Below are 16,380 nucleotides of genomic sequence, written 5' to 3'. Positions count from 1 at the left end.
TCCTCCACTTGTTGAGAAAGAAGTTTGTTCTGAGCAAGAATAGCATCATTGGTTCCTAATTCAATAAGTCCCGGTTTCTTTGGAACAACTCCTCGGTTATGTTTCACCTGATGATCATTTCTGGCCATTTTTTCAATTATCTCTATTGCCTCCTCCGCGGTCTTAGCCATTAAGGAACCTGCAGCTGTAGCATCTAAAAGAAGCTTCGGTTGAGGTTGTAAGCCATTACGAAAAATGTGAATCTGGGTGAGTTCATCAAAGCCATGACTCGGACATTTTCTCAACATTGACTTATACCTTTCCCATGCTTCATTAAGAGTTTCATTCACACCTTGAGAGAACACAGAAATTGCTATTTTTGCTTCAAGCAACCTTGACTGAGGAAAGAACCTATCAAGAAACTTTTCTTCTAACTCATTCCAATTTGTCATGATTTGAGTAGGTTGATCGAGGTACCAATCCTTTGCTTTACCAATCAATGAGTGAGGAAATAGTCTTTTAAACACTTGCTCTTCCTCTCTTTCAGGTGCTCCGACTGCTCCGGCAATTTCATAGAACTTTGTCAAGTGTGTATATGGGTCCTCATGATCAAGCCCTGCAAAGGGACTAGCATAGAGTAGTTGAAGAATGCCAGTCTTCATTTCAGAATTTCTTGCATTGTTGTCATTTCTTGCAAACTGAGCTGCTCTTCTTGGACTGTTAGCACATGGTGCTCTAGGAGGTGGTGGTGGTGGTGGGTCCTGGTCTCCATTCCCTGCCATCTCTTCTTCTATAACTTGTGGTGTTGAAGAAGTAGTTGCTTCTTGGGCTAATCTTCGTTCTTTGGCTAGTTTCCTTCTTCTTCTGGTTTTACTGTTCAATCTCCTAGCAGTTCTTTCAATTTCTGGATCAAAAAGAAGCTGATCTGCTGGGACACTCCCACGCATAAACCAGAGCTGAAACACTAACCAAAAAGTGAGCAAAGACTAGGTAATAATAATAATATTTATACTCAAAACACACAAAAACTATTGCTATGCTTATAATATCTTAACGCCAATCCCCGGCAACGGCGCCATTTTGTTAGAAAGTATAGGATAAGTATTTTTAGTATCGTCTCCTCAGGGATTGATGCGATATTATCGCCGTTCTACAGCTTAGTGTATTTTGAGTTAGGATTCGGTATGTTTTTAGTTTCATGAAAGATAAATAGCATGAAAAGAAATTAAAGACAATAAATTCGGGTTTAAAAACGGTTTGGTAAAACTGTGTCAAGATTAGTGTTCGTCAGCTTGCTTTTGTATATACTCTGATGATCATGTATATGAACATATCAATGATTAATACAATCACGTATCCTCTCGATACTGTTTATCTCTAAAGCAGTGTCGTGATTGTTATTATATTAACCGTCAGATGATCTCTCATGCCGACAGTTGACATAATAACCTTTAAAGTTTGATACAAGTGATTATCAACTCACAAATCTATCTCTAGAGTTTGATTGTCGATAGATGAATACCCCTTTTTGTCAAGATTTGAAACATATCTCTCAATAGTGTATCAAAACAACATATAAACATGAATACAAAGATATTCACCATATATTAATCACCAACAAGGTTCATATACAAAAGATCAAGCTAAATACATACTTTACAAGCTAACTACCTCTAATCTTGACACATGAGAAGTTTAGCTATCCATAGCTTCAACAACAAACATCAATACAAGACCTCCTAGCATAGAAATTCAAAGATGATGAAGAAATATGCTTGAGAAATCTTGAATATGGATGAGTTTTTCTTCTTTCTTCTCTTGCCCTAGAGTGTGTGTGTTGTTGGAATGAAAAAGTGACAAGATAAGATCACAAAAATATCTCCAAGTGCCTAAAAGTAGCCACTTGAAAAAGTACCGCCGCTTAGCGCCATGACGGCCGCTAAGCGGTCCTCAAAAAATATCTGGTTCCACGCTGGAGGCCGCTAAGCGGGATTAGGCCGCTTAGCGGAACTTGCTGAGCACAAAATCTTCCCTCGCCACTGGAAAGCGCGCTTAGTGGCCGCTAAGCGGCCCTTGCTGAACCAAAATTCTTCCTTTGGTCTCCAAACTTGCTCCAACATGTCTCAATACCTCCATATACTTCCCAAAGTGCATAAAACCTACAAAAAGCAAAAGAAAAGCTTATAATTAAGAGATTTACTACCAAACTAAATGTTATTTATTTACACTATATCATACCAAAATTAAATGGAAAGAGTGTGAGAAAAGTTATCAAAATACCACAAAAGTTATCAACAAATATTCACATTTTGGATTCTAACATGGTGCCTTCCCTATGGAATCATGACTTTGACGCGTGGAGCTGTGTGGGAGAACATCTCAATTTTTTTCTGACTTCCCTAACGATAAAAAAATGCTTAGTAGGATAGGGGCCCGACCAATGTCTAACATGAAGGAGAACCCTTTGTTAAAGGTTCTAATTTTGGAGCGTCAAATGCATGATACATATAGCCAACAATGTTTTTCTTTTTGATTGGTTGCATTTGGTAAAATAACATATGTACAAGATGTATTTTGTGTATAGGCAATATATGGGACCAAATGTTCTAGCATGTGTTCCAGAATCTCGCCTCAGTATACAGACCAAGACTTGCAAGTGAATCTGTGCATTTTGATGTTTGATTCCAAGAAGATTTATTGTTATATCTTTTAACAAATATTATTTCGTAATATTTTCTAAAAATATTTTATTAGTCCATATGGTAGGATAAGATTTAATTAGATATGGATTAGTTAAAAAGATTTGGAGTTAAAAGATTTGATTGGATTTGCATTGAAGAAAAAACTTAATTAGATATGCTTTGAAAATGTATTTGGTTCATGTTTATCCAAGATTGTGCTAAAGATTTAATTAAACGACTATTCCATGAAAAATGTAATGAGATTTGTTTTAATTAGAAGATATAGATTTGCATTTAATGATAACATCTTCAATACAAGCTTTAGAAGCGTCGTTCAGTTTTAGCAAGAGGTTTATTCTGAATACTTTACTTGAGAAGTTGGAATTGTGATTTATATAAAGTAAATATTTTATGTGAGTTGCTCAAGATTAAGAATTTTTTCACGAGGAAAGATGTTGAAACAACTGTTCCAACATTTGAACAACGTATGGCCTTTGATAGTAGACCATGATTGTTGTTATTTTTTAATGTAATTTTTGGTTGAGTTTAAATCAAATTTTTTGCAGATTTGTTACTATCTTTTAGCAACTCATTAATGTAGATATGTTTGATTAGATTGGACATGATCAAAACAAATTTAAATGGAGATTGAAATTTGAATCAAATCAATTTTTTTAGAGGTTATTAAGAAACAAATCAAAACAGAATCTCCTATATTTCTGGACGAGATTAAAGCTTCTTAAGCCCAATGGAAAAATCATAGAGGAAGCATTTCTACTTAAGGAGACTCAGAGCTAACATTTGAAGTGTGCAAGTATTGAAGATTCCTTGTGTTAGGGTTTATCTTTTGATTATTTGTTTGTGTTGTTATTTGTGCACCATTCTAAACGCCAAAGTTTCATATCTAAAGGCTTAGAGATTGGGTTGTTAGTTGAGTTTTAATACTTTATTCCTCGATACTAATTCTATAAGCTTGATAACAAATATTTTGGTGGGAGTTTTAGATTGTTTCATATTATCAATCATACTGTTATTGTCTAAACACTTGGGAGAGTGTTTGAGTAAAAGTGAGAGGATTCTCATATTAAAGGGGAATCTAGAACGAAGCTTCACGGATAGTATAAGGAAGGTGGACTTGAACTAGGAAAGTTTAGAGTAAGCATATTTAGCCTTCTAACTATTGAAAGTGAAATAGTTCTATAGGGAGTTCTAAATAGAAAGACACTAGGGTAGAATTAAGGAGAGCGACATTGAAAAAGGGGCTTGTTCATCTAAGACACTTTATAATAATTCTATAAAAGAGTGGATTTCATTTCTTGGGTTAGATGCCTCCCGGATGTATGTGTGATTTGCACTGAACTGGGTTAACAATTATTGTGTTCTTTATTTCTTTTTCTACTTCATCATCTTGTATAACTTAAACTGTCATAACTTGATTGTACACATTGTCTTAGACATTGGGTCCGAACATAATTTCAAATAGAGAGGTATGTCATGTGAATTATGTTGTTCAAAAAAGTCGTCCAATTATAAAAAAAACTTGTTTTATAAAATTTGTTTAGGTTAAATTTTCTAATAAGAAAATGTTTGACCAGTAGATTATAAGAAGTAATGAAAGAATAAGACAAGAAGAGAAGAAATAAAGGGTAAATAAAATATAGCAAAGGAAATTACAGAGATAAGGGAAAGATATCATGCACCAAAGATTTATACAAGTTTGGCCTAACCAGTTATCTTACTCTTGTCCCCAAGAGTTTCCTCATGAGAGTTCCACTAAAGATGTGAGTTTTTCACGGGGTAATTTCCACTAACCTTCTTACAATAAATTTTAGAATTTAATAGAGTAATCCCACAAAGAAAAAAAGATATTTTAGCAAGCTAATATCCAAACCTAACGAGATACTTTGACATGCTAATCCCCAAACCAAATTGAGTTTTTAGAAGGTTGAGCTTACAAACCAAATAGAGATTTTAACTGACTAATCTCAAGAACCAAACAGAAAATTTAGCATGTTGATCTCAAGAACCAAACAACAAATATCTTCAATGATATTACAAAAGAGATAAAGACTTATTTAGTAAATTACAATAACTCCATGTCACTCGAATTCTCATTGATATATTTCACTCTCAAAGCACTAAGGAAACCTTGTGAAGAAATATAAAAATATGAAATAGGAGAGAGTAGAAATGATAAATAATAGTTATTAAATAAGTTTATGGTATGAAAAAATAGGAGAATTCCTCTATTTATAGGCCAAAATAATTTCTGAAATGGGAAAAAGACCATGGGATTTTTAATGACTTAATCAATTAAGTTTAAGGGTTAATCAATTAAGAGCTTAAAAAAATATGGCAACCCTAATTACAAAATTGAAATCCTACAATGATCAAGCGTATTAATTGGTTAAGAGAATTTCTAATCTATCACTAAGTCATTTTCCTAGATCTAATCGATTGGAGTAAGTCCCTAGTCATCCCTAGTCATTTTCCTTGATATTTTGTAGAGGTTTTAAGGTGTTTTAGCAAAAAGAGAGAGGATTAAAATCATGTTCAAGTGTGTCTGTATATGTGTGTGTTAGTTGCCTTAGTAATTTAATAATTACTCTTATACCTTTGTGTTACACAGGTCACTCTAACACTAGACCATACAAGCTCTTACACTTACTCTCTTTCACAATCTTGAAACTTCAAGATCTCTTGCTTGATTCATCATTGATTTAACATTTCATTTAGCACTTGACTCTTTTAACTGATGAGGCTTGATGTAGATTTTGGTTACATCATCATCAAGGTTTAATGGACAAGAGCTCATTATATAGTTCACCAAATGTCATTTGACATTAGGATTTATCATCATTCTGTCTAGCTTGATATCTTGATCTCAACAAGAATATTTAGAACAAATATTCTTCTTGATAGATGAAGACTTCATATAATTTCATTTGACATATAATGTTGTCATCATCAAAATCGTCATGAACTTAATGTGGTTGCGGAAAATTGTGCTTGCAAGCAAAAAGATACACAATATCCCTTTATTTAATGATCATAATGCATACTTCAGGAAAGTGGTAAAAACATACATATTTAGGTAAAATATTGGAGTGGTTAAACTCCACCTCATAAATATAAAGAGTTTACCCTACTCCTTATAAAAGTATACTTCTCCCTCTTTGACATTATCAAAAAGGTATAAATAAAATATATATAATAGGTGGGGAAAACATTAAAAAACATAGATCACAAATTATCAAATAAGAAATAGTACGACCGTAATATAAATTTTGAATGGGAAAGATTTTAATACATGAAAATTTTGCATGAATTTAGACACACTTAAAAACATAAAACAAGAAAATGAGTAAGAAAACTACTGTATGTAACTATCATCATCATCATTTGATATTCCTTTCCCTATTGCATTCTTTCTTAAGAAAGAAAATCACCTTTTGAAAAATGATGTCCGATTATAAAAACTTTGGTTTATAAATTTTTTTAAATTAATTTAATAAATCAAAGAAGAAATATTGCTAGGTGTCATTTTGTATTCAATCAGTAGTTGATGGTGTAAACTTTTATTGACTACCTCATACTGAATCCTCGAAAGAAGCATGTGATATTCATGTTAAATACATCGAAGGAGGTGAGAAAGTAACAAGTGTAAAGTTACGGTCTTTACGCATAGTGTATGATTTACTGCAGATGGGAGAAATTAAGAAAGTTTAAGCATACGTGTCCAAGGTGCAAAAGCTTGTTCACTTGATAAAAGGTTATGGTGAAATAATGACAGACAAGATGATCATTGAGAATGTGACGAGAACCTTGACCTCTCACTTTAATCATGTTAATGTGGCTATTGAAGAATCTAGTGGTTTATCCACAATAAAGTTAGAACATGAATATTCTTGTTTCAAAGACTTGGTTCTTAGACACAGGATGCTTAAATCATATGACTAGTCACAAGGCATGATTGATCAAGTTTGATGAGTCAAGAAGAAGCACAATTAGACTTGATGATAGTAGATCATTGAAAATAGAAGGAGCAAGCAACATTACCATTACACAAAGTAATGGCAAGTTAGCAATCATTGAAGATGTGTTATATGTACCAGGTATAAAGTGTAATATCTTAAGTGTTGGTTAACTTATTGAGAAAGGATTCTCAGTAATAATGAAGAATGAGGCCATTGAACTTTTTGATCCAAGAAACAAGCTAGTTTTAAGGTCACCTTTGCCAAAAAATAGGACCTTAAAGACTTTGATCAGCTCTACATAAGTTTAATGTTTGCACGTTGTGATTGTGCACATACAAATTTGGTTGTGGCATATGAAATTTGGCCACCTAAACTTCTAATCAATCAATCAATCAATTTATTGCACAAAAAATGGTTATTGGTATGCGTACGTTTTCAATGCCTAAAAAGATATATGAAAGTTGTTTGGTGGGAAAGCAATCCAGAAATGCCTTTAAGTCCTATGTGTTATACTTGAGACTTCACACGCAAGAGGGATGAGGGTGAATTGTGTGGTTTGGAAAAACTTAGTTTTGAAAAAAATTTCATATTAAAAACCAAATTTGAAAAACTTGGGCAGTGGAAAGTAAATAGCAGAAAATAAATTATGAAATTCAAAGAGTTTAAGGGTAAAGAAGAAGGACACCAAGAATTATAGAGGTTCGATCAAATCAAAAGGAACTATTCCTCTCCCCAAGAATTGGTTTTTAGAGTTTTCAATAATAGTTAAGAGCTTTTAGTAGGAAAGACTCACGAACCCCTTTACATAAGGAAATGATAGTTGATCTTCAACCAAATAATATAAGATGATAGACATGGGAGTTTGCATATTTTCTTCAATATGTTGTTGAGAGTGAAGTGGTAAATCTTCCTTCCCAACAGTGGATTAAAGCGATTATTCTTCTCTCCACGAACACGAACCTTGCAGTGGTTAGTCTTCAAGTTCTAAAAAATCAGAGCTTAATACATTAGTTTTAGAGTGGCTACAAAAACCTGTGAGATTTTAGTCGAGCTAATCTTGAACATGTGAAGCTTTTAATACTAGGTTGAGCTTCAACATATCTTGGTTTTAACCGGGCTAACCAAGAATCTACGAAGATTTTAACACGAGCTAATCATCGACCAAACCTAGGACTGATCACACAATCCCCAATTATAAATTTTTATAGGGTGAACTTATAACCCATATAAATCCTTAAACGGACAATATTCAACAAAGGTGTATAGAAAATATTCTTTTGGTGAATTTTACAATTCTACCCTTTCAAAATTTATAGATATATCCTCATTTACAAAGACATTTTTATCACAAAGGCATTTGGCTAAAACATTTAGTGAGAGAAAGTTAAATAAAACTTTTACAGAGGGGAGGGGGTGAGAGATGAAAGTGTCAAGATAAGATTCTGGATGCTTTGAAATGAGAAATTAGACCTTTATTTATAGGCAAAAGGTTGGCTCAAAAAGAAATTCGAATTAAACGCATTTTACCATTTGCTAATCGATTAGACCAAGTTGCTAATCGATTAAATGATGCAAATATACAATTGTAAGTCCTCAAAATGGAAAGTTGAGATTTCAAGTAGTTGCACAGAATCAAGGCACATTCAAACTAGCTTGGGCCTTAAGTTTGTGCAAATCTAATCAATTGGATATATGTTCCAATCGAATAGAAAAAGTTAAATTTTCGTCCATGGCTTATTTAAATGCTCCCAATTCATCTGATACAACTTATAGATGTTTTTCAAAGTATTTTTTTATTGGTAAATCATTTTGAAAAAGGATTTAGTGTGTGAGTGTTTTAGCCTTTTGCTTTTACGGAAAAGTCCATCTGCTTTACATATGATCAATCACTTACTAAATTAGAAGATTACACCTTTTCTACAAGCTTTTGCCATATGTTGCTCTTTACATTGATACTGCTTGAGATCTCTTGATATGAGGCTTTAGATTATTTCCATTTAATTTTTCCTCATTGGATAGTCAAGTTTATCAAACCATGATACTAATATTTGCATATTTAATCGCTTAATCGTTCGTGTTTGACTTATCATAGTTGCCATCACGGTGGTTGTCATCATCAAAAATAGATGTCACATTACCTGCTAAACAAGGTTCCATACTATGTGCCTATGACATCATCCTACATCATAGAAGTATTTCACTCATATGTTTATGGTCCTTTTTAGGATCACATCAATAGTGGGAATAGGTGCTTTATCTCTTTTGTGGATGGGCTTAGCAGAAAGCTTTGGGTGTGCCTAATAAAGAACAAAGGTGAATTTTTTGAAGTCTTTAAAAGATTCAAAATGCTTGTGGAAAATTAAAGTGAGAAGAAGATCAAGGTCCTCAAAACATATGGTGGAGGATAATACACTTCTAAGATATTTAAAGGATTTTGTGCACAACATGTGATTGATAATGAGGTCACAACTCCATATATTTCTTAACACAATGTTATATATAAGAGGAGGAATAGAAGCATCATGGATATGGCTAGGTGTATGATAAAGAAAAAGGGTATTCCTAACTCATTATACGGAGAAGCAGTCACAACGGCTGCATATGTGTTGAATAGGTGTCCAACAAGGAAACAAGAGAACAAAGTTCTAGAATAAGTGTGGAGTGGAAAGAAACCATCAACGAATCATCTTAAGGTTCTAGGTTAAATTTCTTATAAGAACATGCCTGATGCTAGAAGGAATAAGTGGGGTGACAAAAGTGAAGCCATGATTCTTGTTGGCTATCACAAAACTGGAGCTTATAGATTGTTTAATCCAATCATTGGAAAGCTTATGATCAATAGAGACATCATTATTGATGAAAATGAAGCATGGAAATGGGCAACTAATAGCATAACTATCAAGCCCTTGTTGAATTAAGGCATGGAAAAATTAGATAACGAGTCACATGAATCTTCACCAAAAGAAATGGTTAAGAATGTTCCTAATGTGATCCAAAGACCTCAAAGGATAAGGATGGCTTTAGAAAGACTACAAGATTATGAGATGATTGCTGATAATGAAGTCATAGAAGATGGATATCTTGTTCACTTTGCACTAACCCAGTAGATATTGAACAAATCAACCATACTGAAGCATAGAAAGCTACAATGATTGAAGAATTGGTAGCCATTGAAAGGAACAATACATCACAACTTGTCAAATTTCCAGCTAATACCAAATCAATTAAGGTAAATAGGTGTATAAGCTGATGCAAAACCCTGATGGATGAATTTCTAAACTCAAGGACAGGCTAGTAACAAGAGAATTCCTGCAGAGAGTAGGTCTTGATTACTCTGAGGTTTATGCTCGAGTTGTAAGGTTGGAAACATTCGGGTTAGTAGAAGCTCTAGCTTGTAAGAGAAACTGGTCAACATTTCACCCTTATGTGAAATCTTCATTTTTTTAATGGACCATTAGAAGAATAGGTCCGTGCCACTCAACCTCCATATTTTGTGAAAATAAGGAAGGAAAGTATTGTGTATAGACTGCTTAAAGCTAGATGCACCAAGATCTTGGAATTAAAAAGTTAATTCTTATTTAGTGGAATTGAGTTTCATTAAGTGCATGTCTGAATATGGTATGTATGTGCAATCAATGGGAGATGACATAACACTCATCTGCCTATATGTTGACGACTTGTTAGTCACAGGAAACATCAAAAATTTGAAAAAGTTCAAGCAGCTGATGATAAAAGAATTTGAGATGTCAGATTTAGGAAATCTATCCTATTTCTTAGATATGGAATTCTTGAAACTGAAAAGGCATGATCTTGCATAAAAATAAAGATGTTAGAGAGGTCCTTAAGATATTCAACCTGCAAGAATCTAATCTTGCAACCTCGCCTATTGAATAAAATCTAAAATTTGAGAAGAATAGTGATGAAGATAAGGTGGATGCAACTCTAATCAAATAGACAGTAAACTCATTGAGACATATATGCAATGACATGTCTGACATATGATTCTCAGCTGGCCTAGTGAGAAGACACATGGATGATTCTAGAGTATCTTACATGAAAGCTGCAAGAAGAATGATGAGATACCTAAATGGAACAATCAATCATGATATTATTTTCCCTAGAAGCACACATGATAATGGTGCAATGATCACATGTTATTCAAATTAAGATTGGTGTGGAGACAAATCTGATAGAAGATGTACAATTGATTACTTCTTCAAAGTTTTTGGAGCACCAATCTCATGGTGTTCTAGGAAACAACTGGTTGTTTCATTAATCTCATGTGAAGCAGAATATATTGTCTAGTCTTATGGAGCATGCCAAGTAATTTAGATTGAATTAGTGCTGAAGGAGTCAAAGAATCAAGTCAAGAAACCACTTGTCTTACAATTAGATAAGATGTCAGCCATCAGTTTGGCAAAGAATCTAGTTCCTTGTGATGGCACGTGCAAACATATAGAAGCTAGATTTTATTTCTTAAGAGAGCAAATGAATAAAATAAAATAAAAAAACTAGAAATGAAGCATTATTCAAGTGAATTTCAACTTGCATGTAACTCAGAGATTGAAGATTGATAGATTATTGGCACTTATAAAGAAGTTAGAAGTTATTCAATTTCAATAATTTACATGTTTTGTTGTTTGTGAGATAATCCAACATTAAGTGATACAGTAGTTTGAATAAGTTATAAAGTGGTTAAGTGTGGTATAGTTAGTTAGTTCTTTCACAGTCAAGTAATATCATTTTGTATATAAATACATTGTTTGTAATATTGTGATACTAATTAAATTCAATATTTCCCTCAGACTACACTTCTTTCTTTACTCTCTCAACTCTCAATTATCTACTCTCATATTTGAGTGTAACTATAGTTGCACTAACATAACAGTTAACACATGGGACTTTTGAGAGCTAAAAATATAATTTCTTAATAGTATAAAACAACATGATTAATGAGAAAATGTTCAAAATATATAAATAAATAGTATAATTTCCTCTTATACATCAATTGATATTATTCAGATTCAAAAGTACTATATATAGGAAGAATCAACTTACTGGTACATAGAGCTACTGGTTTATACTGAAAGAAAGAAAGTCTAGAAGATCGAACAAAGTAAGAGATATACGTTTATGTTTTGCTACATATTGTATTTTATTCGGTGTTGAAAAAAAGAAAGAATATATATTGATATTTATATGTCTTTTCTATCGTTATGCGTAAATAACATAACCTTTATTTTAATAGTTAACATTATGAAGAAACTTTTTTTAACCACAAAAATCAATCAAAGTTAAAGCATATATGCAATATAAGAATTTATCATTCTTATTCTTTATATTATTTTATTAAGACATGATTGTCTTCTATCTCTTTTGGTTCATTGTTTTTTAATTCCTCAGTTGATATATTTTTTTTTTGAAAGTCAGAAATTTTAAGAAGTGTGGACAAAAATTTTACATTTTTATTAATTTTATATCTTATTTTTACTAATTTTACCTTTGATTTTGTCTAAAAATTTTGCCCTTAATTTCGTCTAAAAATTTTACATCCTATTTTTATTAATTTTGCCCTTAAATTTGGCTAAAAATTACTAATTTTGTCCCTAATGTTGTCTAAAAATCGATTACTAGTGTGGGGAGTATACAACGAAATGAGGGGTTAAGCTCGGGTGCATGCCCGGGCTCGTTAGACTATAGCTCCGCTCAGGAGAGTGTCACGCGCCCGGACTCGCTGGGCTATAGTTCCGCCCATAAATGTTTCACAACACTCTTTTTATTCTTATTATTATATTTTTTTACTATTTTGAATATTGAAATTAGAATTTTCTTCATTCTATGAAAATCTACTATTTTGATATATCATTAACTTTATGAAATTATTTTAAAATTGGTAATATAACATGAAAAAATAGCCGTCTCTTTTGTATGTGCATTAAAATTTGTACTACCATATAGTTGCAAATTACAAAATAATAAATTCTGTATAAAATTGTGTACTCTTTTCTATACAAAAACACACTACTTTTATCTAAATAATTATATTGTATGTAAAATATATTTATGAATATATATAAATTGTTTAAAGATAGTATAATATAGCATATGTTTTACTAAATGATTTGATTAATTTTATAGGTATGTTTGTCCATAAAAAGTATAGTGAGTATTAAAGTTGGATATATAATTTTAATTGAATTCATTGGTGTGGAGAATGAAGAAACATTGGATACTATTCTCTATCCTACCCTGATGGTTGTATAATGTATTTAATTTATATCACACGCTATTTAAAAATGATAAATAAATTAAAGAAAATATTATTTTTTGCAATCAATCATGTCAAGTATTGGTATATTACTACTTTCATATGAGAAATATTGTTTTATTTTTTTATAATATTGTTAATTTATAATCAACAACTTATTTACTATAAATATTTTATATAAAAAATATATAAAAAATATTATTGTAAAGGGATTCAACCCTTTATAAGCAACTCGCTCACATTTAATTTAACTAACAATATTTTAAATTAATTAAACACGAGAGTCTGATTTAATTGAACACACATATAAAAAATTACATTTCACATTATTATTTTATTTGTATAATTTCTTTATTTCTCACACCATTCTATCTCTCTGGTCTGAACAACCCACTTACACAAGAATTCCCATTCTCTCCTTTTTCCCATTAATTGCATTCACAACTTACATGGCCATAGAAGATGCCACACCAATTAATCCAAATACAAAAATGACCTTTTCTCTCTCTCCCTTATACTATATATAACCCCTACACCATCTTCCTTCACTGCATAATAAACTACTCACACGTTTATTCAACTCTCTAGTATTATTATAAAGCAAGTGATCTCTTCAAAGAGAAGAAACACATACACATACACACAACAACCTCTTTGTGTCTCTTCCTTAATCTATCTTTGACTTCTATCATCACCATTTTCGCCTGAACTTCCTAACTCTCATTATTAAACTCGTTTTCTTGACTTTCATATACTCACTTTCATTAATTTAACTTTCTAATTACACAAGCTTCTTCCTCATAATAAAGTCTTAATTAACCATCTTTATACTCCATCTTGGTGTTCACTAAATTCAACAATAATTACTCGTTAAGCCTAATTAGTTTATTTTGTTATAACAAAAATGGTTGTTGAGACGAATGGTAACAACAATCATCATCACCAAACATTTGATGTATCATCCATTGATCAACCACTAGACTCTAAGTTTTTCGACGACGATGGTCGCGTCAAACGAACCGGTAATCTATTAGTCTTTTTTCTTCTATTTGTCTTTTACTAGGCTCAACTCAAATTCTAATATATTGTTATACAGGCACATCTTGGACTGCAAGTTCCCATATAATAACAGCAGTGATTGGCTCTGGAGTACTGTCTCTAGCTTGGGCTATAGCTCAGCTTGGATGGATCGCTGGACCTGTTGTCATGATTCTCTTTGCTTGGGTTACTTATTACACTTCCGTTCTTCTTTGTGAATGTTATCGTAATGGCGATCCCGAGAAGGGCAAGAGAAACTACACTTACATGGAAGTTGTTAATTCAAATTTTGGTAAGTTATGATTCACCAACCAAGATAATCATTTTTTAAAAAATTGAGTTGTATATCAGAGTTCGAAAATTTGAAGTTTGTTTTATGTTTTATGTATTTATGATTGTTCAGGTGGTATTCAAGTCCAGTTATGTGGGATAATTCAGTATCTCAATCTTGTTGGGGTTGCAATTGGATACACGGTAGCTTCTGCAATAAGCATGATGTAAGTTAATTTCATTGAAATTTTGATCTAAGAAATTCAATTTCAAGGAAAATAAATGGTCTAATTCGCTTTGATTTGTGTATGAAACAGGGCAATTGAAAGGTCGAATTGTTTTCATAGGAGTGGAGGAAAAGATCCATGTCATATGAACAGCAACATTTACATGATTGCATTTGGTGCAGTACAAATTATATTCTCTCAAATTCCAGATTTTGATCAGTTATGGTGGCTTTCCATTGTTGCTGCTGTTATGTCCTTTACATATTCGACAATTGGTCTTGGCCTTGGAATCGGAAAAGTTATAGGTATGTATCATTTCTCTGTTTTTATCGTCTACAACACGCAGTTTATTGTTAGTTTGTCTTCTATTTTTGCATAAATTTTATTATATATATTTATGAAAATATTTGGACAATAATATAATAGAGAACAAAAAGTTTGCTGGAACTTTGAGTGGGATAAATAATGTGACAAAAGCTCAGAAAACTTGGGGGAGTTTGCAAGCTCTTGGAGACATAGCTTTTGCTTACTCATTCTCCATGATTCTTATAGAAATTCAGGTATTACTTTAATACTTTTTTTCTATATTTTTTTTATAAAGAACGACACTCCTCACCTTATAAATCGAACAAAATTTTAAAGAATTATATTATATTATAAAACAGGACACAGTAAAAGCACCACCTCCGTCAGAGTCGAAAGTAATGAAGAAGGCTACACTAGTCAGCGTTATAGTGACAACATTTTTCTATATGCTATGCGGTTGTTTCGGATACGCAGCGTTTGGAAATTCAAGTCCAGGAAACCTTTTAACCGGTTTTGGATTCTATAACCCATTTTGGCTCCTTGACATAGCCAATGCTGCCATAGTGATCCACCTTATTGGTGCCTACCAAGTTTACTGTCAACCCCTTTATGCTTTCGTGGAAAATTACGCGGAGAAAAGATTCCCGGACAGTTATTTTATGAACAAGAACATAAAGATTCCGATCCCGGGTTTAGAAATGTATAAACTCAACCTTTTCAGATTGGTTTGGAGGACAGTTTTTGTGATAGTGACAACTTTGGTATCGATGCTTCTTCCATTCTTCAATGATATTGTTGGGCTTCTTGGTGCACTTGGATTTTGGCCTCTAAGTGTTTATTTTCCAGTGGAGATGTATATACTTCAAAAGAAAATACCAAAGTGGAGCACAAAATGGATTTGCCTTCAATTGCTTAGTGGTGCTTGTCTTGTAATTACTATAGCAGCTACAGTTGGTTCTATTGCTGGGATTTTCCTTGATCTTAAAGTTTTTAAGCCATTCAAGACTATCTATTGATTGAAAGATTGCAGTGAATTTGTGTATGATCAACATGATTTGAGAGTTTTATGACACACAATTTCTGATGCAGCTTGTGTGAAGAGATGAATATTGAAGGAGGGAATATAGTACATAGTTGTAAGACTATTTTATTAAAAGGAAAAATATTTATATTGTATTATTGTATGGTTCACTTCTATTATTATAATACTTGTTATAGTTTATTGTAATGGTGAGTTGAACCTTGAAAATGAAATAGTTTCTTATTTTTCCTTCCTTACTTGTTATAGTTTATTGACACTTGTAATATCATACAGTTAATTAGTAGTAACTAACACATGTCAAGTTACAGACATGCTATAGCTAGGGGTACTCGCGGTGCGGTTTGGGCGGTTTTGACGAAAAAAATCATCCGAACCGCAAGAGAAAAAATAGTGCGGTTTTGTTTGGTTCGGTTGACTTTTAAAAAAAATCCGAACCAAACCAAACTAATGCGGTTTGGTTCGGTTCGGTTGGTTCGTTTTTTTACAAATATTTTATTGATCCATACATACACATATATATGACAACATAATTTTATATTTAGACATTCATACACTAACAAATAACAACAAAACTCGTCATATTTTGACAACA

At 32.4% G+C, this 16,380-nt stretch overlaps 1 protein-coding gene across 1 annotated transcript; it reads left to right on the top strand.

Annotated features, from left to right (window-relative positions):
- The first annotated feature begins 13,449 nt into the window (after positions 1 to 13,449).
- Positions 13,450 to 16,016, top strand: LOC131626425 (amino acid permease 3-like). The gene is made up of 6 exons (XM_058897235.1): positions 13,450 to 13,927; positions 14,002 to 14,235; positions 14,347 to 14,440; positions 14,531 to 14,745; positions 14,867 to 15,000; positions 15,106 to 16,016. Exons 1-6 carry the CDS (start codon positions 13,810 to 13,812, stop codon positions 15,760 to 15,762), a joined length of 1,452 nt encoding a protein of 483 aa, XP_058753218.1. The 5' UTR covers positions 13,450 to 13,809; the 3' UTR covers positions 15,763 to 16,016.
- The last annotated feature ends 364 nt before the right edge of the window (positions 16,017 to 16,380 follow it).

This window comes from Vicia villosa, unplaced genomic scaffold (genome assembly GCF_029867415.1).
Source record: "Vicia villosa cultivar HV-30 ecotype Madison, WI unplaced genomic scaffold, Vvil1.0 ctg.000287F_1_1, whole genome shotgun sequence".
Taxonomy (NCBI): domain Eukaryota; kingdom Viridiplantae; phylum Streptophyta; class Magnoliopsida; order Fabales; family Fabaceae; genus Vicia; species Vicia villosa.
Note: the sequence above shows the minus strand (reverse complement) of the source record. Positions and strands in the feature narration are given on the sequence as shown.